Below are 21166 nucleotides of genomic sequence, written 5' to 3'. Positions count from 1 at the left end.
TCACAGCCCTGCCTCGGCCCCGCCCTCCGCAGTGCCCCAGGAGGGATGAGGGGGCTCCCCAGGGGCACTTGCCAGCTCTCTGGAGCAGAGCGGGTGGAAGATTCTTCTTTATGTAGGACACAGGGATGAGGAGGGGAATGTTGATGGTCTCACCTCCTTGCTGGCAGAGCACGGGACATGGGTTGTCCAATGTGACACTGCAAAGTCCTTGAGGAGGGCAAGCCCCACTCAGCAACATCCAAGACATCTGTGTGCTATCCACCATATTCCCATGCTGAATCCAAACCCAGCTCTTTGCCGCTCCCTGGGAAGAAAATGGATCCTATCCCACTGAAAGCCAGTACATCTGCCCATTCTTCACCCAGCACACCCTTTCTGTGTGTCACACAGCTGGACACCTGTTCCAGGTGTATTCTGTGAGGGACAGGATCAAAACTCCACTTAAAACCCTGAAATAGAACCTGCTTTTCCTTCCCATCATCCATGAGACCAGGCCAGGACATCGCTGCTGTTTCTGTGCTGCTGGAACTCCAGTGGTGTGAGCTCCAGTCGAGGGATCTGTGACCTGTGGATGAGCCCAGACAGGAGCAGGACACCCGCAGACATGCGCGGCTGGGAATAAGCCCATGGCAGAGCAGGAATCTCTCAGAGTACCTGTGGCCATGGTTGTTTCCATGCCCAAGAAGGGATTGTGGCCCAGGGATAAACCTGAAGCCTCTGTGGCTGTGGATTAGGCCATGCTCAGCAGGTAGCCCTCGAAACATCAGTGCCTGTGCCTGGGGTCGTGCTGGAGCACCTGAGAGCCATGACCATGGAAGAACCCCTGGCAGAGCAGTTACAGCCTTGGGGGTGCTGCAGCCGTGGTTCAGGCCAAATCCATTTCTTTAGTGGGGATGGAAAACTTCATTGCCTATACTTTGTATAAAATCATGTTTGTAAAAATGTAAGGTTCTAAATTCTTAGGTTCAGGACAAATAAAACACTGCTAATTTTCCTTCAGCTATTTTGTTACTTGTTCCATGGTTATCTTTAAGAGTGAATAAAGGATACAAAAGGCGCTCTTAAAAATTAATTTCAAGAGCTCTTTGGAATTTTGTTTTCAAAGGAGAATGAAATAAAGAGGATTGATAGTATGACCTATGCAGCTGGTGACAAGCTTGGCATTATGTTTAAGCTTTTTTTAAATTATTGGATATAGCCACTTTTTAAGAAATCTTGCATGTATATTTATACTGTTAGTTTTTAAAGTATAAAAGTGTAAGCTGATGTTTTGTAGAAGCAGCTGAATGCATTTGTCTGCCTGGCAGGTTTGGCTGAGTTTTGGTTTTGTTGCAGTTATCCTGGAGAGGATGGTCTGGGCAGGAGAAAAAGGCTCTCTGCAAACCTAGCAAACAAAAGTACCTTGTAGCTGGGCTTTGTTTCAGAGCTGGATCTACACACATCCTTTTCTTACGCAGCCTTGGAAATTGCACCGCTCCTTTGCTGTTAATGACAAGGTTATTTAAATATGCCAAGGTAATCTGGACTCTTAAATCATGGTAGCCTTGCACAGCACAGCGTGATCCCTTCTGTTCCCGAAGAAATCTTGGAAGTTTTATGGAAGAAATTGCCCCTTCAAGGCAAATTAATAAAACACTTTATTCTGTGAACTTCATCCTAACATGAGCACTGTGTGAGCAGTGCTCCAAGCAGTGTCCAACTAGAGTCACCCTTGAAAACTGGAATCTGAAGGATCATCAGCCTGCCTGGGTCACTTTGTTGGATGCATGGCATTGCTGGTAAATTTGTTTCTTCAGAATAGAAAAGAAAAAGAAAATTGAGGCTTTTTGAGGGTGTGTATTAGATAAACTTTTGTCTGATAGTTCCTATTTATTGATATTCTGTGGTCAATATCACCGTTAGAGTTTGAAAATCACCTATCCATTCTCTGTAGTATGTTGAGAACTTCAAATATAGACGTTTCAATATTTGCAAAATAGTACTTATTTCACTTGGGTTAAATTTAAACTGGGTTAATAATGGGGAAGCACAGCAAAATCTTCCAGCAACAACTACTTGGAGCAGTGTCTTGGTTTGAAAAGACAGGTGTCTGCTAAAGAAGGCAGAAGCCTCCCCTGAAACGGAAAATGTAAACCCCTTCCCTCCAAATCATTATAATTTTAAAATTAAAAGGCTCTCGGGTGAAGATATGGGAATAACAGTTCTTGTCCTAGTTTGATACGGAAAGAGAATTTTTTCCGGAAGGACGAGGTCAATTTAGATATTAACCAATTGAAGGTGGACACACCTCTGGGAATATAGAGGGGTTAAAAGCAGAATTCCCAGGGGAACTCGCTCTCTTTAGTTCCGGTCAGCGTGCAGTGCAGCCTCCCCCGCCTGGCCCGTGGCTGGGTGGGGAGGGGAAGGCCCATGGCCTGATGGAGGTGAGGCCGAAGGGTGGAGGGACTGAAACCGGGCTGGCCCCTGCAGATGGAAGGGTGGAAGAAACCTAAGATGTCTCCGTCCCTCCGCAGAGAAACACAAGATACTCAAGAAACACATAGAAACACAAGATGTAGAGCTGTATTTTCTTCAAGAGTCTGTGCCACAAGAGACTCCTGCCTCCCTCGAAGGGCTGAGTATCGATTGTTTAGAAGGTAAAAACCTGAGTGGGGTCTAGATTGTGTCTCACTGTAGTTTGTTAGAGTTAGGTGGTAGGAAGATGAATGCTTTGCAAGGTTTCAATTTGATCTTTGTGTATTTTTTCTTTCCTTTTTTTCCTTTCTCTTTTCTTTTGTAGTAGTAGCCTAATAAAGTTTTTTTTTTTTCTCTTATTAAGCTTAGGCCTGTTTTGCTCTGCTCTAAATTCCACTTCACAGCATTCAAGGGAGGGATCACATTTTCATGGGAGCACTGGCATTGTGCCAGTGTCAAACCATGACATTTTTGGTTCCCTGACCGGGAAAAATAAAATAAAATCAAATAAGACAAGATAAGCTAGTGATAACATAAAAGCTGTAAGATGAAATCAAAGAAGAATAAAAGCAAAGCATGTGTTAAATTTTGAAATAAATTAGGGTAGAAATTTAGTATAAGTTGCTGTTTCATATAGAATGTGTTAAATGTAATTTTGATAGTGATTTTTTGTTTCTTTTTTTGTAATCAGTGTTCTCTGAAGCAAAGGGTAGAGTGTCGTGGTTTGACACAGAAAGAGAATTTTTTCCGGAAGGAAGAGATCAATTTAGATATTAACCAATTGAAGGTGGACACGCCTCTGAGAACACAGAGGGGTTAAAAGCAGAATTCCCAGGGGAACTCGCTCTCTTTAGTTCCGGTTAGTGTGTAGTGCAGCCTCCCCTGCCCGGCCCGTGGCTGGGTGGGGAGGGGAAAGGCCATGGCCTGACGGAGGTAAGGCCGAAGGGTGGAGGGACTGGAACCGGGCTGGCCCCTGCAGATGGAAGGGTGGAAGAAATCTAAGATGTCTCCGTTCCCCCCCCCAGAGTTTCTCTCCTGAGAGAGAGAGAGAAAGAGACATCGGCAGTTTTGTCAGCAATTCCACCGTGAGGAAAGAGGAGCGGGGGGAGCTGCAAGGTGCCCTGTGCGTGGGAGTTGCCGGAGTCTGGGCATCGAGCCATCCGTGCGGAGTTTGAACTTTTAACCCTTTCTTGAGAAATGAAAGCTTTGTGAATTTTTCCTTCCCCTCCTCGGTTTGAAAGAGAGGAAGAGAGACACCTTAGACCCTGGGATGTTAGAAGGAGAAATTCTAGATGGGAGGGGGACAAGGAGTGGCTTTTGACTGGACTTTTCCGTGTTAGCCACAAACTGAACTAATCTTCTTTTAAGAGAGACTGTATTTTGAGAAAATGCCAGTGAGTCAAGAGACCTCCTTCAGCTGGGAAGACACAGAAGTGAACAGAGAAAAAAGTTAGAGGGTTTGTGGTGGCGCCCCCTGTCTTTAAAGGAAAGAGAAGAGAAGAAGATCTCTGTTTTTAAACCCTCAGCTCTAGGGGAAATGGGAAAATAGGGGGGACTGTGGTCCCAAAAAATGAGAAACTGAACTGTTTTTTTTCTCCCCTCTTGGCAGGGCATCCTTGAAAGGAAATATCCTAAAAGCAGTCTGTCCATCCATGCATTGGTGGTGAGAGCACTGTGCATAGAAAAGAGAAGGTCACTATAGCAAACTTTTCTCCGGGCGGTGCCATGTGTGACATAGAAACACAAGATGTAGATCTGTATTTTCTTCAAGAGTCTGTGCCACAAGAGAGGCTCCTGCCTCCCTCGAAGGGGCTGAGTATCGATCGTTTAGAAGGTAAAAACCTGAGTGGGGTCTAGATTGTGTCTCACTGTAGTTTGTTAGAGTTGGGTGGTAGGAAGAGGAATGCTTTGCAAAGTTTTAATTTCATCTTTGTGTATTTTTTCTTTCCTTTTTTTCCTTTCTCTTTTCTTTTGTAGTAGTAGCTTAATAAAGTTTTATTTCTGTTATTAAGCTTAGGCCTGTTTTGCTCTGCTCTAAATTCCACTTCACAGCATTCAAGGGAGGGATCACATTTTCATGGGAGCATTGGCATTGTGCCAGTGTCAAACCATAACAGTTCTTTACTAGGAAAACTCAAAAATACAAATGTAATAGGACAAAGCTCAACAAAAAGAAACGAGTGAGAGAGTCAGAATAAGACCTGACACCCTGTGGGTCAGGGTGGTGGCTGCATCCCATTAAATGGTGGCTGCAGTGCTCCTGCAGTTCCAGCTGTGCTTCTGCTGGAGCAGGGATCCTGTAGAAAGGTGGAGTTTTCTTCTGAAGGCCCAGTAGTGGTATAGATGGGCCTGGTCTTCCTCTGGGAATCCAGTGGCGAAGAAAGCTGCACCTCCGGGAATCCAGTTGGGAGAAAGGCTGCCCTGGTGTCCCAAAATCTCTGATTATACCCAGTTAGGAATACTTGGTTCCTCCCCCTGGGCAGAACATCTCCCAGTGGGATGATATAATTTTATCAGCCATGCAGGGCCACTCCATGGCCCATTACCAGCAGATTTCTCCCCAGAGGGAGTATTGGTTTGTAGAAGAGATAAAGAAAACTGCCCAATGAACAGAAGATAACTGCTACACCTCCAACAGGTGGCAGAGAGAATACACACATTGCCTTGCAATCTAGGAAAAGGAGTAACCAAGCAGTTTGGTTGGATTATTGTAGGAAGAAAAGTTACAAATGCTCACTTGAAGAGGGCAGAAAATGCTGAACAACTTCCAGCTTGCTTTAGATCTACCTAAAGAAAAAAATACATCCCAGGGTTGTGGTGTATAACATTTCTGGATTGTCAGTGTTCAATTTATGGATGGAAAGGAGTGGGGAGAGGGGGAACTTGCAATACCTCTGGGAAGGGAGGATGCTTTCACTCCCGGAAAACCTCTGCCACAAATGGCATTCCTGAGATCAGGGCTCCACCCTTTCAGCGTAAGGGTGGTTGTGATGGAATGGGATTGCTTGATTCCAGTTTTGCTCTGACAGTGGGAATGAGAGCAGGAGAATGCGCTGTTGCCTCGCAGAGGCAGCCACACTATTTTCTGAAGGTGGCACAGATTTAGTAGATGGCACCGTCCACAGGCAGGCAGCTGGGTGCTTTCCTGTGACTGGTTACTGCACTTTCCATTACCATCGGTTGTTTTTAAGGCAGCAGAAGATATTTTTGGGGGGTAAAATGAGACCAGCACTGTGGGAATGACTCTGGCATCTCAACATTTCCTGTGGGCTCCATGCACATGACTTAGGATGGTGCAGACCAAGCTGGTCAAGCACCTAGCCCTGCATCCCATTTCATAGGAAGAAAAAAAAAGAGCTCAGCAGGGCTCAACCTGAAATGATATTTTGTAGCTTCTGGCTCTCCTCAGAGTTCTGCTAAGAGAGGAACGTCTCTGTCCCTGAAGCCAAATAACCCTTGGAATTCACACATGGACCTGTGTGTCGCTTCAAGAGACACCAAGAAGCCCTGCCACTTTGCAAGGGTAGCTGTTGTTCCACTGCTGCATTTCTTGGCTGGGCAAAGCCCCTCCTGCCCCCACTACGGCCTGAGCTTGAAGATACAAAACACCAGCCGGGAGGGCAGGCATGGAAAGCTTGACAAAGGCTGAAGGCAGCACTCTGATTCCCCCCTTGCCCAAGACGTTTCTTTAGCTGAAGTTGCTGAAAAGAACCAGCCCCTTGACACACCGCAATGGGTTTGCTGTTTTATTTTTCGGGTTCTCAGTCCTGCGTGGGACTCGCTAAGTTGGTGCTGCAGAGGCTCCGGCAAGGCATCAAAAATGCCGGCCCCGCACCCAAGGGTGGCATGAGATCTCCTCCAGCTCCGGCCTGTCCGCAGGGTGCTTGGCCAAACACCATCGGATCAGGTGCTGGAGCTCTGGGGAGAGAAGGCAGAAAGCGCCGGTCACCGGCAGAGTCTCCTGCCCAGCTGCCCCCGTCGCCCGCGGGGCCCGGGCCATGTTGTGCCGGGCTCTGGGCCGTGCCGGGCTCCCGACCGGCTCTGCCCCACGCGGGAGAGCGGCACGGCGGGACACGGCCTCCTCCTCCGGCCGCCCGTGCCGCGCTGACCCCGTCGGCACGGGCCCCTCCTGCGGCCGGCCCTGGAGGGCAGATCCACGTCCCGCGGAGCTGGTGAGGGCCGCGCCGAGCTGTGCGCCGCCAGCTGCCAAAGCCCGCCGGCTTGAGGCCGGACACCCACCTGGAGAGAGCTGCTGCCGGAAGACGAGCTTGCCCAGCACGATGTCAGGCTCATCCTGGAAGGGGAGGCTCCCGCAGACCATGACGTACAGCAGCACGCCCAGGGACCAGATGGTGGCCGCGTGGCCGTGGTAGCAGCCGAGCCAGATCCACTCGGGCGGGCTGTACACGCGCGTTCCTAGGGGAGACAGGCGGCGCTGGCCAGGCGCAGGCTGCTGCCTTCCAGAGCCTGGCGCCGGCCTCCTGGCCGAGGCAGGGGCTGCAGCCGTGGCCACAGCTTCCCCCCGAGGCCACCCCGCGTCCCCCAGCCAGCTGGCCAAAGGCACGAAACCATTCCGCAAGGCCAAGAAGGCCAGCGGAGCAGCCCAGGCCCTCGTGGGCCCGCTGAGCCCAGGGGCCGGGAGCCGCTTTTGCCCCCCCTCTGTCGGCAGGGCCGGCAGCCGGCTCCTGGGGCTCGGCATCCGCCCCGTGCCTAAAGGCGGCCGGCTGAAGGACGCAGCCCGCAGCCCAGGAGGGAACGGGGCCGTGCGGTGCCTGGCACCGGGAGCAGGGCCCAGGCCATGGGCTCACCGGCAAAGCCCGTGAAGGCCCGCTCCTGGAGGAAGGTGCCGCAGCCGAAGTCAATGAGCTTCAGGTGGCCGCTCTCCGGGTTCACCAGGAGGTTCTCTGGCTTGATGTCCCAGTGCAGGACGCCGCAGGCGGTGCAGTGCCGCACTGCCTCCAGCACCTGGCAGAAAAGCCAGCGCGCCTGCTCCTCGCACAGGCAGCCCTGCTCCTGCAGGAACTGCAGGAGATCCTGCGATGCCTCCGGACGCTCCAGCACTAGCACAAAGCTGTCCGGCAGCTCAAACCAATCGAGGAGCTGGATGATATTCTGGCAGCCAGAGCCCACCTTCTCCATGAGCACCACCTCCAAGGGCACGCGGGTGCCGTCGGGCTGTGAGCAGGAGAAAGTCAGTGCCTGCAGCAGCCTGCTGCTGCTGCTGCTGCTGCTGCTGCAGCAGCCCTGGGGCTGCGCTGCGCCCTGCCCGGGATGCCCCAGTGCCCCCTGGCGCAGCCTCCCAGGCGCTTGCGCTTCCTCCCGCCCGGGGGATGCTCGGGGGTGCCGCTGCCCGGCCCCAGCTCCGCTCTCCGGTGTGCCCAGGCCCGCGGGGCTGCGGCTCCGCACGCTGAGCCCGCCCCGGGATTCTCCCTGCCCGCCACGCCCCGCTCTGTCCCGCTGGCCCCGTTCACTCACCAGCTCGTCCCACTGCAGGACGCTCTCCCGGGCCACGCGTTTGATGGCCACCTGCGAGCCACGGAGAGAGGAGGGCTGAGCTCCAGCCCTGCCGCTCCCCGCCGCTGCCCCTCCTGCCCCGCCCGGCCGTGGCGGCCACTCACCGGGCTCCCGTCCGAGAGGCGGATGCCCGAGTAGACGGTGCTGAAGCCGCCGCTGCCCAGCTGCGGGCCCCACAGGTACAGCTCCTGCCGCTGCCTCTGTTGCCCTGCGGCCGAGAGAAGCCATCAGCCTTGCGCCCAGAACCCCCCGCAAGTGCCCGCGAGTGAAGCGGGCCGGGCCCCCGCGGCCGCCGCGCTCTCACCTGCTTCCTGCTGCGCGCCGGGCAGCGGCCACCGCCCTGCAGCCGCCGGGCTGGCGAGCGGCAGAGCCGGGCCGGGGCAGCGCGCACAGGCGGCTGCGGCAGCCCCGGGGCAGCGGGGCAGGGCGGCACCGTCGCTGTCCCCGGCGGCGTGGGCTGGGCTCTGCTCCTGACGACGGCCGGGGCTGCAGCCCGAGCCTTGGCACAGGGGGATGCCAGGAGCGGCTGCAAGGCAGACAGGGCTTTTTCAAGCCGTGCCGTCGGAGGCACTGGAAACAGCCGGCGGCTAGGCTGCTCGCAGGGGCCCTGGCCTGGCCTGGCCGCGCCCCTCCAGAGCCCCGGGGGAGCCGCAGGCAGCTCCTCGGGAGATCTCACCTGCTACTAGAAAGGCCTTGGCTGCACTCGAGGGCTGTCTTGGGGCAGCTTCCTGCAGATGGAGGAACCTCCGTGCTGTCTGGAGGCCCGTCTCCACCACCAGGCTGGGGCTGTTGCTGGCGGGCAGAACCAGAAGAGCATCCTGGCTGTCCTGGCCGCTGTGGGATGCCCACTGCTGGCTCCAGGACGCTTGCTGCCCCAGCAGCTGCTCCTGAGCAGGCTCCCCTGCACCGGTCTGGGCTCCCAGTTGGACTTCTGCGCTTTCCCTTGCCACGTCAAGGGTCAGGATGGCGCCTGTGTTGTTGAAGTCCCAGAGTCCAAGGGAGCTGGGAGACCTGTCCACGGGCTCTGCTCCTTCTGTAGGCTGACAGGTCTCACTGAGCCTCTGCAAGGGATGCAGGCTGTCAGAGATAGCAGAGGCCCCTGGCTGGATGCAGGGTCTCTGACAGCCTGAGCTTCCTGCATGAATGGTGATGTCTCTCCCCTGCTGTGCCATCCTTGCAGGCCTTGAGGCTCTCCCAGGGATGGAGAAACTTGCTGGGAGCAGCCTGTGGACGGGATGGAGGCTTCTGGAGGAGCTGGCTAAGCCACAGCAGGGCAGGTGGCCTTGGTTCTGCAGCTCCTCCAGTTCATTCCACAACTCCTGCCACATCCCAGAGTAGAGCGGCTCAGGTGTCCCGTTGCCATCCCCGAGGTGCAGCATCAGTTCCTGCAGCTCCCGGGCCTCTGCCAGGCAGGGGCCGCAGCTGCAGGGGCTGCCCAGGGGGCTGGCGGGAGCACGTGGCCGCTTGCCAGGAGTCGCCCGAGGCCTGGGGAACCTGGGAGCCGCAGGGGCTCCTCGCTTCCTCGGTGAGCCTCTGGGCTGGACCCTGGGGCGCTTCCTCCACTTCCCTCTCCGTGTCCGCCGGCCCCGCGGTTGCCGGTGGCCAAAGGCCCACCAGACAGCCACGGCGGCCAGCAGCAGGAGAAGCACGGTCACCAGGACGTCACCGTCACCCATGGCTCCGGCACGTCCCGTCGCGACTGCACTGGCAGCTGCGGGCGCTGGCCCGTCTCACACAGCCACAGCGCAGTGATGTCACAGCGATGTCACAGTGCTGCGGCCAGCACAGCCCTGGGACATCACAGCCCTGCCTCACGCCAGCGCTCTGCCCCTTTGTGCAGTCACAGCCCTGCCTCGGCCCCGCCCTCCGCATTGCCCCAGGAGTGATGAGGGGGCTCCCTAGGGGCACTTGCCAGCTCTCTGGAGCAGAGCGGGTGGAAGATTCTTCTTTACGTAGGACACAGGGATGAGGAGGGGAATGTTGATGGTCTCACCTCCTTGCTGGCAGAGCACGGGACATGGATTGTCCAATGTGACACTGCAAAGTCCTTGAGGAGGGCAAGCCCCACTCAGCAACATCCAAGACATCTGTGTGCTATCCACCACATTCCCGTCCTGAATCCAAACCCAGCTCTTTGCCGCTCCCTGGGAAGAAAATGGATCCTATCCTACTGAAGCCAGTACATCTGCCCATTCTTCACCCAGCACACCCTTTCTGTGTGTCACACAGCTGGACACCTGCTCCAGGTGTATTCTGTGAGGGACAGGATCAAAACTCCACTTAAAACCCTGAAATAGAACCTGCTTTTCCTTCCCATCATCCATGAGACCAGGCCAGGACATCGCTGCTGTTTCTGTGCTGCTGGAACTCCAGTGGTGTGAGCTCCAGTCGAGGGATCTGTGACCTGTGGATGAGCCCAGACAGGAGCAGGACACCCGCAGGCATCCGCAGCTGGGAATAAGCCCATGGCAGAGCAGGAATCTCTCAGAGTACCTGTGGCCATGGTTGTTTCCATGCCCAAGAAGGGACTGTGGCCCAGGGATAAACCTGAAGCCTCTGTGGCTGTGGATTAGGCCATGCTCAGCAGGTAGCCCTCGAAACATCAGTGCCTGTGCCTGGGGTCGTGCTGGAGCACCTGAGAGCCATGACCATGGAAGAACCCCTGGCAGAGCAGTTACAGCCTTGGGGGTGCTGCAGCCGTGGTTCAGGCCACATCCTTTTCTTTAGTGGGGATGGAAAACTTCATTGCCTATACTTTGTATAAAATCATGTTTGTAAAAATGTAAGGTTCTAAATTCTTAGGTTCAGGACAAATAAAACACTGCTAATTTTCCTTCAGCTATTTCGTTACTTGTTCCATGGTTATCTTTAAGAGTGAATAAAGGATACAAAAGGCGCTCTTAAAAATGAATTTCAAGAGCTCTTTGGAATTTTGTTTTCAAAGGAGAATGAAATAAAGAGGATTGATAGTATGACCTATGCAGCTGGTGACAAGCTTGGTATTATGTTGAAGCTTTTTTTAAATTATTGGATATAGCCACTTTTTAAGAAATCTTGCATGTATATTTATACTGTTAGTTTTTAAAGTAGAAAAGTGTAAGCTGATGTTTCGTAGAAGCAGCTGAATGCATTGGTCTTCCTGGCAGGTTTGGCTGAGTTGTGTTGGTGAGTGTGTGTTTTGGTTTTGTTGCAGTTATCCTGGAGAGGATGGTCTGGGCAGGAGAAAAAGGCTCTCTGCAAACCTAGCAAACAAAAGTACCTTGTAGCTGGGCTTTGTTTCAGAGCTGGATCTACACACATCCTTTTCTTACGCAGCCTTGGAAATTGCACCGCTCCTTTGCTGTTAATGACAAGGTTATTTAAATATGCCAAGGTAATCTGGACTCTTAAATCATGGTAGCCTTGCACAGCACAGCGTGATCCCTTCTGTTCCCGGAGAAATCTTGGAAGTTTTATGGAAGAAATTGCCCCTTCAAGGCAAATTAATAAAACACTGTATTCTGTGAACTTCATCCTAACATGAGCACTGTGTGAGCAGTGCTCCAAGCAGTGTCCAACTAGAGTCACCCTTGAAAACTGGAATCTGAAGGATCATCAGCCTGCCTGGGTCACTTTGTTGGATGCATGGCATTGCTGGTAAATTTGTTTCTTCCAGAATAGAAAAGAAAAAGAAAATTGAGGCTTTTTGAGGGTGTGTATTAGATAAACTTTTGTCTGATAGTTCCTATTTATTGATATTCTGTGGTCAATATCACCGTTAGAGTTTGAAAATAACCTATCCAATCTCTGTAGTATGTTGAGAACTTCAAATATAGACGTTTCAATATTTGCAAAATAGTACTTATTTCACTTGGGTTAAATTTAAATTGGGTTAAATAATGGGGAAGCACAGCAAAATCTTCCAGCAACAACTACTTGGAGCAGTGTCTTTGTTTGAAAAGACAGGTGTCTGCTAAAGAAGGCAGAAGCCTCCCCTGAAACGGAAAATGTAAACCCCCTCCCTCCAAATCATTATAATTTTAAAATTAAAAGGCTCTCGGGTGAAGATATGGGAATAACAGTTCTTGTCCTAGTTTGATACGGAAAGATAATTTTTTCCGGAAGGACGAGGTCAATTTAGATATTAACCAATTGAAGGTGAACACACCTCTGGGAATATAGAGGGGTTAAAAGCAGAATTCCCAGGGGAACTCGCTCTCTTTAGTTCTGGTCAGCGTTCAGTGCAGCCTCCCCCGCCCGGCCCGGGGCTGGGTGGGGAGGGGAAGGCCCATGGCCTGACGGAGGTAAGGCCGAAGGGTGGAGGGACTGAAACCGGGCTGGTCCCTGCAGATGGAAGGGTGGAAGAAATCTAAGATGTCTCCGTCCCCCCGCAGAGAAACACAAGATACACAAGAAACACATAGAAACACAAGATGTAGATCTGTATTTTCTTCAAGAGTCTGTGCCACAAGAGAGGCTCCTGCCTCCCTCGAAGGGCTGAGTATCGATCGTTTAGAAGGTAAAAACCTGAGTGGGGTCTAGATTGTGTCTCACTGTAGTTTGTTAGAGTTGGGTGGTAGGAAGATGAATGCTTTGCAAGGTTTTCATTTGATCTTTGTATATTTTTTCTTTCCCTTTTTTCCTTTCTCTTTTCTTTTGTAGTAGTAGCTTAATAAAGTTTTTTTTTTCTGTTATTAAGCTTAGGCCTGTTTTGCTCTGTTCTAAATTCCACTTCACAGCATTCAAGGGAGGGATCACATTTTCATAGGAGTACTGGCATTGTGCCAGTGTCAAACCATGACATTTTTGGTTCCCTGACCGGGAAAAATAAAATAAAATCAAATAAGACAAGATAAGATAGTGATAACATAAAAGCTGTAAGATGAAATCAAAGAAGAATAAAAGCAAAGCATGTGTTAAGTTTTGAAATAAATTAGGGTAGAAATTTAGTATAAGTTGCTGTTTCATATAGAATGTGTTAAATGTAATTTTGATACTGATTTTTTTTTTTTTTGTAATCAGTGTTCTCCGAAGCAAAGGGTAGAGTGTCGTAGTTTGACACGGAAAGAGAATTTTTTCCAGAAGGAAGAGATCAATTTAGATATTAACCAATTGAAGGTGGACACGCCTCTGAGAACACAGAGGGGTTAAAAGCAGAATTCCCAGGGGAACTCGCTCTCTTTAGTTCTGGTCAGTGTGTAGTGCAGCCTCCCCCGCCCGGCCCGTGGCTGGGTGGGGAGGGGAAGGCCCATGGCCTGACGGAGGTAAGGCCAAAGGGTGGAGGGACTGGAACCGGGCTGGCCCCTGCAGATGGAAGGGGGGAAGAAATCTAAGATGTCTCCGTTCCCCCCCCGCCAGAGTTTCTCTCCCGAGAGAGAGAGAGAAAGAGACAGCGGCAGTTTTGTCAGCAATTTCACTGTCAGGAAGGAGGAGCAGGGGGAGCTGCAAGGTGCCCAGTGCGTGGGAGTTGCCGGAGTCTGGGCATCGAGCCATCCGTGCGGAGTTTGAACTTTTAACCCTTTCTTGAGAAATGAAAGCTTTGTGAATTTTTCCTTCCCCTCCTCAGTTTAAATGAGAGGAAGAGAGACACCTTAGACCCTGGGATGTTAGAAGGAGAAATTCTAGATGGGAGGGGGACAAGGAGTGGCTTTTGACTGGACTTTTCCGTGTTAGCCACAAACTGAACTAATCTTCTTTTAAGAGAGACTGTATTTTGAGAAAATGCCAGTGAGTCAAGAGACCTCCTTCAGCTGGGAAGACACAGAAGTGAACAGAGAAAAAAGTTAGAGGGTTTGTGGTGGCGCCCCCTGTCTTTAAAGGAAAGAGAAGAGAAGAAGATCTCTGTTTTTAAACCCTCAGCTCTAGGGGAAATGGGAAAATAGGGGGGACAGTGGACCCAAACAATGAAAAACTGAACTGTTGTTTTTCTCCTCTCTTGGCAGGGCATCCTTGAAAGGAAAAATCCTAAAAGCAGTCTGTCCATCCATGCATTGGTGGTGAGAGCACTGTGCATAGAAAAGAGAGGGTTACTATAGCAAACTTTTCTCCAGGCGGTGCCATGTGTGACATAGAAACACAAGATGTAGATCTGTATTGAAGAGTCTGTGCCACAAGAGAGACTCCTGCCTCCCTCGAAGGCGCTGAGTATCGATTGTTTAGAAGGTAAAAACCTGATTGGGGTCTAGATTGTGTCTCACTGTAGTTTGTTAGAGTTTGGTGGTAGGAAGAGGAATGCTTTGCAAGGTTTTCATTTGATATTTGTGTATTTTTTCTTTCCCTTTTTTTCCTTTCTCTTTTCTTTTGTAGTAGTAGCTTAATAAAGTTTTATTTCTGTTATTAAGCTTAGGCCTGTTTTGCTCTGCTCTAAATTCCACTTCACAGCATTCAAGGGAGGGATCACATTTTCATGGGAGCATTGGCATTGTGCCAGTGTCAAACCATAACAGTTCTTTACTAGGAAAACTCAAAAATACAAATGTAATAGGACAAAGCTCAACAAAAAGAAACGAGTGAGAGAGTCAGAATAAGACCTGACACCCTGTGGGTCAGGGTGGTGGCAGCATCCCATTAAATGGTGGCTGCAGTGCTCCTGCAGTTCCAGCTGTGCTTCTGCTGGAGCAGGGATCCTGTAGAAAGGTGGAGTTTTCTTCTGAAGGCCCAGTAGTGGTATAGATGGGCCTGGTCTTCCTCTGGGAATCCAGTGGCGAAGAAAGCTGCACCTCCGGGAATCCAGTTGGGAGAAAGGCTGCCCTGGTGTCCCAAAATCTCTGATTATACCCAGTTAGGAATACTTGGTTCCTCCCCCTGGGCAGAACATCTCCCAGTGAGATGATATAATTTTATCAGCCATGCAGGGCCACTCCATGGCCCATTACCAGCAGATTTCTCCCCAGAGGGAGTATTGGTTTGTAGAAGAGATAAAGAAAACTGCCCAATGAACAGAAGATAACTGCCACACCTCCAACAGGTGGCAGAGAGAATACACACATTGCCTTGCAATCTAGGAAAAGGAGTAACCAAGCAGTTTGGTTGGATTATTGTAGGAAGAAAAGTTACAAATGCTCACTTGAAGAGGGCAGAAAATGCTGAACAATTTCCAGCTTGCTTTAGATCTACCTAAAGAAAAAAATACATCCCAGGGTTGTGGTGTATAACATTTCTGGATTGTCAGTGTTCAATTTATGGATGGAAAGGAGTGGGGAGAGGGGGAACTTGCAATACCTCTGGGAAGGGAGGATGCTTTCACTCCTGGAAAACCTCTGCCACAAATGGCATTCCTGAGATCAGGGCTCCACCTTTTCAGCGTAAGGGTGGTTGTGATGGAATGGGATTGCTTGCTTCCAGTTTTGCTCTGACAGTGGGAATGAGAGCAGGAGAATGTGCTGTTGCCTCGCAGAGGCAGCCACACTATTTTCTGAAGGTGGCACAGGTTTAGTAGATGGCACCCTCCACAGGCAGGCAGCTGGGTGCTTTCCTGTGACTGGTTACTGCACTTTCCATTACCATTGGTTGTTTTTAAGGCAGCAGAAGATATTTTTGGGGGGTAAAATGAGACCAGCACTGTGGGAATGACTCTGGCATCTCAACATTTCCTGTGGGCTCCATGCACATGACTTAGGATGGTGCAGACCAAGCTGGTCAAGCGCCTAGCCCTGCCTGCCATTTCATAGGAAGAAATAAAAAAGAGCTCAGCAGGGCTCAACCTGAAATGATATTTTGTAGCTTCTGGCTCTCCTCAGAGTTCTGCTAAGAGAGGAACGTCTCTGTCCCGGAAACCAAATAACCCTTGGAATTCACACATGGACCTGTGTGTCGCTTCAAGAGACACCAAGAAGACCTGTGTGTCGCTTCAAGAGACACCAATAAGCCCTGCCACTTTGCAAGGGCAGCTGTTGTTCCACTGCTGCATTTCTTGGCTGGGCAAAGCCCCTCCTACCCGCACTAGGGCCTGAGCTGAAGATATAAAGAACCAGCCGGGAGGGCAGGCATGGAAAGCTTGACAAAGTCTGAAGGCAGCACTCTGATTCCCCCTTTTCCCAAGACGTTTCTTTAGCTGAAGTTGCTGACAAGGACCAGCCTTGACACACCGCAATGGGTTGGTTGTTTTATTTTTCGGGTTCTCAGTCCTGCGTGGAACTCGGAAAGTGGGTGCTGCAGAGGCTCCGGCAAGGCATCAAAAGCGCTGGCCCCGCACCCAAGGGTGGCATGAGATCTCCTCCAGCTCCGGCCTGTCCGCAGGGTGCTTGGCCAAACACCATTGGATCAGGTGCTGGACCTCTGGGGGGAGAAGGCAGAAAGCGCCGGTCACCGGCAGAGTCTCCTGCCCAGCTGCCCCCGTCGCCCGCGGGGCCCGGGCCATGTTGTGCCGGGCTCTGGGCCGTGCCGGGCTCCCGACCGGCTCTGCCCCACGCAGGAGAGCGGCACGGCGGGACACGGCCGCCTCCTCCGGCCGCCCGTGCCGCGCTGACCCCGTCGGCACGGGCCCCTCCTGCGGCCGGCCCTGGAGGGCAGATCCACGTCCCGCGGAGCTGGTGAGGGCCGCGCCGAGCTGCGCGCCGCCAGCTGCCAAAGCCCGCCGGCTTGAGGCCGGACACCCACCTGGAGAGAGCTGCTGCCGGAAGACGAGCTTGCCCAGCACGATGTCAGGCTCATCCTGGAAGGGGAGGCTCCCGCAGACCATGACGTACAGCAGCACGCCCAGGGACCAGATGGTGGCCGCGTGGCCGTGGTAGCAGCCGAGCCAGATCCACTCGGGCGGGCTGTACACGCGCGTTCCTAGGGGAGACAGGCGGCGCTGGCCGGGCGCAGGCTGCTGCCTTCCAGAGCCTGGCGCCGGCCTCCTGGCCGAGGCAGGGGCTGCGGCCGTAGCCACAGCTTCCCCCCGAGGCCACCCCGCGTCCCCCAGCCAGCTGGCCAAAGGCACGAAACCATTCCGCAAGGCCAAGAAGGCCAGCGGAGCAGCCCAGGCCCTCGTGGGCCTGCTGAGCCCAGGGGCCGGGAGCCGCTTTTGCCCCCCCTCTGTCGGCAGGGCCAGCAGCCGGCTCCTGGGGCTCAGCATCCGCCCCGTTCCTAAAGGCGGCCGGCTGAAGGACGCAGCCCGCAGCCCAGGAGGGAACGGGGCCGTGCGGTGCCTGGCACCGGGAGCAGGGCCCAGGCCATGGGCTCACCGGCAAAGCCCGTGAAGGCCCGCTCCTGGAGGAAGGTGCCGCAGCCGAAGTCAATGAGCTTCAGGTGGCCGCTCTCCGGGTTCACCAGGAGGTTCTCTGGCTTGATGTCCCGGTGCAGGACGCCGCAGGCGGTGCAGTGCCGCACTGCCTCCAGCACCTGGCAGAAAAGCCAGCGCGCCTGCTCCTCGCACAGGCAGCCCTGCTCCTGCAGGAACTGCAGGAGATCCTGCGATGCCTCCGGACGCTCCAGGACCAGCACGAAGCTGTCAGGCAGCTAAAACCAGTCCAGGAGCTGGATGATATTCTGGCAGCCAGAGCCCACCTTCTCCATGAGCACCACCTCCAAGGGCACGCGGGTGCCGTCGGGCTGTGAGCAGGAGAAAGTCAGTGCCTGCAGCAGCCTGCTGCTGCTGCTGCTGCAGCAGCCCTGGGGCTGCGCTGCGCCCTGCCCGGGATGCCCCAGTGCCCCCTGGCGCAGCCTCCCAGGCGCTTGCGCTTCCTCCCGCCCGGGGGATGCTCGGGGGTGCCGCTGCCCGGCCCCAGCTCCGCTCTCCGGTGTGCCCAGGCCCGCGGGGCTGCGGCTCCGCACGCTGAGCCCGCCCCGGGATTCTCCCTGCCCGCCACGCCCCGCTCTGTCCCGCTGGCCCCGTTCACTCACCAGCTCGTCCCACTGCAGGACGCTCTCCCGGGCCACGCGTTTGATGGCCACCTGCGAGCCACGGAGAGAGGAGGGCTGAGCTCCAGCCCTGCCGCTCCCCGCCGCTGCCCCTCCTGCCCCGCCCGGCCGTGGCGGCCACTCACCGGGCTCCCGTCCGAGAGGCGGATGCCCGAGTAGACGGTGCTGAAGCCGCCGCTGCCCAGCTGCGGGCCCCACAGGTACAGCTCCTGCCGCTGCCTCTGTTGCCCTGCGGCCGAGAGAAGCCATCAGCCTTGCGCCCAGAACCCCCCGCAAGTGCCCGCGAGTGAAGCGGGCCGGGCCCCCGCGGCCGCCGCGCTCTCACCTGCTTCCTGCTGCGCGCCGGGCAGCGGCCACCGCCCTGCAGCCGCCGGGCTGGCGAGCGGCAGAGCCGGGCCGGGGCAGCGCGCACAGGCGGCTGCGGCAGCCCCGGGGCAGCGGGGCAGGGCGGCACCGTCGCTGTCCCCGGCGGCGTGGGCTGGGCTCTGCTCCTGACGACGGCCGGGGCTGCAGCCCGAGCCTTGGCACAGGGGGATCCCAGGAGCGGCTGCAAGGCAGACAGGGCTTTTTCAAGCCGTGCCGTCGGAGGCACTGGAAACAGCCGGCGACTAGGCTGCTCGCAGGGGCCCTGGCCTGGCCTGGCCTCGCCCCTCCAGAGCCCCGGGGGAGCCGCAGGCAGCTCCTCGGGAGATCTCACCTGCTACTAGAAAGGCCTTGGCTGCCTCGAGGGCTGTCTTGGGGCAGCTTCCTGCAGATGGAGGAACCTCCGTGCTGTCTGGAGGCCCGTCTCCACCACCAGGCTGGGGCTGTTGCTGGCGGGCAGAACCAGAAGAGCGTCCTGGCTGTCCTGGCTGCTGTGGGATGCCCACTGCTGGCTCCAGGACGCTTGCTGCCCCGCCAGCTGCTCCTGAGCAGGCTCCCCTGCATCGGGCTGGGCTCCCAGTTGGACTTCTGCGCTTTCCCTTGCCACGTCAAGGGTCAGGATGTTCCCTGTGTTGTTGAAGTCCCAGAGTCCAAGGGAGCTGGGAGACCTGTCCACGGGCTCTGCTCCTTCCGCAGGCTGACAGGTCTCACTGAGCCTCAGCAAGGGATGCAGGCTGTCAGAGATAGCAGAGGCTCCTGGCTGGATGCAGGGTCTCTGACAGCCTGAGCTTCCTGCATGGATGGTGATGTCTCTCCCCTGCTGTGCCATCCTTGCAGGCCTTGAGGCTCTCCCAGGGATGGAGAAACTTGCTGGGAGCAGCCTGTGGACGGGATGGAGGCTTCTGGAGGAGCTGGCTAAGCCACAGCAGGGCAGGTGGCCTTGGTTCCGCAGCTCCTCCAGTTCTTTCCACAATGCCTGCCACATCCCAGAGTAGAGTGGCTCACGTGTCCCGTTGCCATCCCCGAGGTGCAGCATCAGTTCCTGCAGCTCCCGGGCCTCTGCCAGGCAGGGGCCGCAGCTGCAGGGGCTGCCCAGGGGGCTGGCGGGAGCACGTGGCCGCTTGCCAGGAGTCGCCCGAGGCCTGGGGAACCTGGGAGCCGCAGGGGCTCCTCGCTTCCTCCGTGAGCCTCTGGGCTGGACCCTGGGGCGCTTCCTCCACTTCCCTCTCCGTGTCCGCCGGCCCCGTGGTTGCCGGTGGCCAAAGGCCCACCAGACAGCCACGGCGGCCAGCAGCAGGAGAAGCACGGTCAGCAGGACGTCACCGTCACCCATGGCTCCGGCACGTCCCGTCGCGACTGCACTGGCAGCTGCGGGCGCTGGCCCGTCTCACACAGCGACAGCGCGGTGATGTCACAGCGATGTCACAGTGCTGCGGCCAGCACAGCCCTGGGACATCACAGCCCTGCCTCACGCCAGCGCTCTGCCCCTTTGTGCAGTCACAGCCCTGCCTCGGCCCCGCCCTCCGCAGTGCCCCAGGAGGGATGAGGGGGCTCCCTAGGGGCACTTGCCAGCTCTCTGGAGCAGAGCGGGTGGAAGATTCTTCTTTACGTAGGACACAGGGATGAGGAGGGGAATGTTGATGGTCTCACCTCCTTGCTGGCAGAGCACGGGACATGGGTTGTCCAATGTGACACTGCAAAGTCCTTGAGGAGGGCAAGCCCCACTCAGCAACATCCAAGACATCTGTGTGCTATCCACCATATTCCCGTGCTGAATCCAAACCCAGCTCTTTGCCGCTCCCTGGGAAGAAAATGGATCCTATCCCACTGAAAGCCAGTACATCTGCCCATTCTTCACCCAGCACACCCTTTCTGTGTGTCACACAGCTGGACACCTGCTCCAGGTGTATTCTGTGAGGGACAGGATCAAAACTCCACTTAAAACCCTGAAATAGAACCTGCTTTTCCTTCCCATCATCCATGAGACCAGGCCAGGACATCGCTGCTGTTTCTGTGCTGCTGGAACTCCAGTGGTGTGAGCTCCAGTCGAGGGATCTGTGACCTGTGGATGAGCCCAGACAGGAGCAGGCATCCGTGGCTGGGAATAAGCCCATGGCAGAGCAGGAATCTCTCAGAGTACCTGTGGCCATGGTTGTTTCCATGCCCAAGAAGGGACTGTGGCCCAGGGATAAACCTGAAGCCTCTGTGGCTGTGGATTAGGCCATGCTCAGCAGGTAGCCCTCGAAACATCAGTGCCTGTGCCTGGGGTCGTGCTGGAGCACCTGAGAGCCATGACCATGGAAGAACCCCTGGCAGAGCAGTTACAGCCTTGGGGGTGCTGCAGCCGTGGTTCAGGCCACATCCTTTTCTTTAGTGGGGATGGAAAACTTCATTGCCTATACTTTGTATAAAATCATGTTTGTAAAAATGTAAGGTTCTAAATTCTTAGGTTCAGGACAAATAAAACACTGCTAATTTTCCTTCAGCTATTTCGTTACTTGTTCCATGGTTATCTTTAAGAGTGAATAAAGGATACAAAAGGCGCTCTTAAAAATGAATTTCAAGAGCTCTTTGGAATTTTGTTTTCAAAGGAGAATGAAATAAAGAGGATTGATAGTATGACCTATGCAGCTGGTGACAAGCTTGGTATTATGTTGAAGCTTTTTTTAAATTATTGGATATAGCCACTTTTTAAGAAATCTTGCATGTATATTTATACTGTTAGTTTTTAAAGTAGAAAAGTGTAAGCTGATGTTTCGTAGAAGCAGCTGAATGCATTGGTCTTCCTGGCAGGTTTGGCTGAGTTGTGTTGGTGAGTGTGTGTTTTGGTTTTGTTGCAGTTATCCTGGAGAGGATGGTCTGGGCAGGAGAAAAAGGCTCTCTGCAAACCTAGCAAACAAAAGTACCTTGTAGCTGGGCTTTGTTTCAGAGCTGGATCTACACACATCCTTTTCTTACGCAGCCTTGGAAATTGCACCGCTCCTTTGCTGTTAATGACAAGGTTATTTAAATA

At 54.2% G+C, this 21166-nt stretch overlaps 2 protein-coding genes across 2 annotated transcripts; both read right to left on the bottom strand.

Moving 5' to 3' along the window:
- Positions 1–477: 477 nt before the first annotated feature.
- On the bottom strand, positions 478–9644 carry LOC144246189 (serine/threonine-protein kinase pim-1-like). Its single transcript, XM_077782648.1, has 6 exons — positions 9635–9644; positions 8073–8176; positions 7930–7980; positions 7263–7629; positions 6801–6870; positions 478–565 (listed from the first exon to the last, which is right to left on the bottom strand). Exons 1-6 carry the CDS (start codon positions 9642–9644, stop codon positions 478–480), a joined length of 690 nt encoding a protein of 229 aa, XP_077638774.1.
- A 640-nt stretch (positions 9645–10284) lies between these two features.
- LOC144246188 (serine/threonine-protein kinase pim-1-like) lies at positions 10285–20303 on the bottom strand. The gene is given in 7 exon segments (XM_077782647.1): positions 10285–10419; positions 16142–16224; positions 16546–16722; positions 17115–17481; positions 17773–17823; positions 17916–18019; positions 20294–20303. Coding segments are annotated over 7 exon segments (927 nt in total).
- Positions 20304–21166: the final 863 nt, after the last annotated feature.

The sequence above is a fragment of the Lonchura striata genome, chromosome 4 (genome assembly GCF_046129695.1).
Source record: "Lonchura striata isolate bLonStr1 chromosome 4, bLonStr1.mat, whole genome shotgun sequence".
Classification (NCBI taxonomy): domain Eukaryota; kingdom Metazoa; phylum Chordata; class Aves; order Passeriformes; family Estrildidae; genus Lonchura; species Lonchura striata.
This window is presented reverse-complemented; position numbering and strand designations above follow the sequence as displayed.

Coding starts and splice junctions, on each gene's coding strand:
- LOC144246189 (XM_077782648.1), bottom strand. Junction 7,630..7,929: donor TCCTGCAGTGGGACGAGCTG/GTGAGTGAACGG, acceptor TCCTGCTCACAG/CCCGACGGCACCCGCGTGCC. Junction 6,871..7,262: donor GGCCTTCACGGGCTTTGCCG/GTGAGCCCATGG, acceptor TGTCTCCCCTAG/GAACGCGCGTGTACAGCCCG.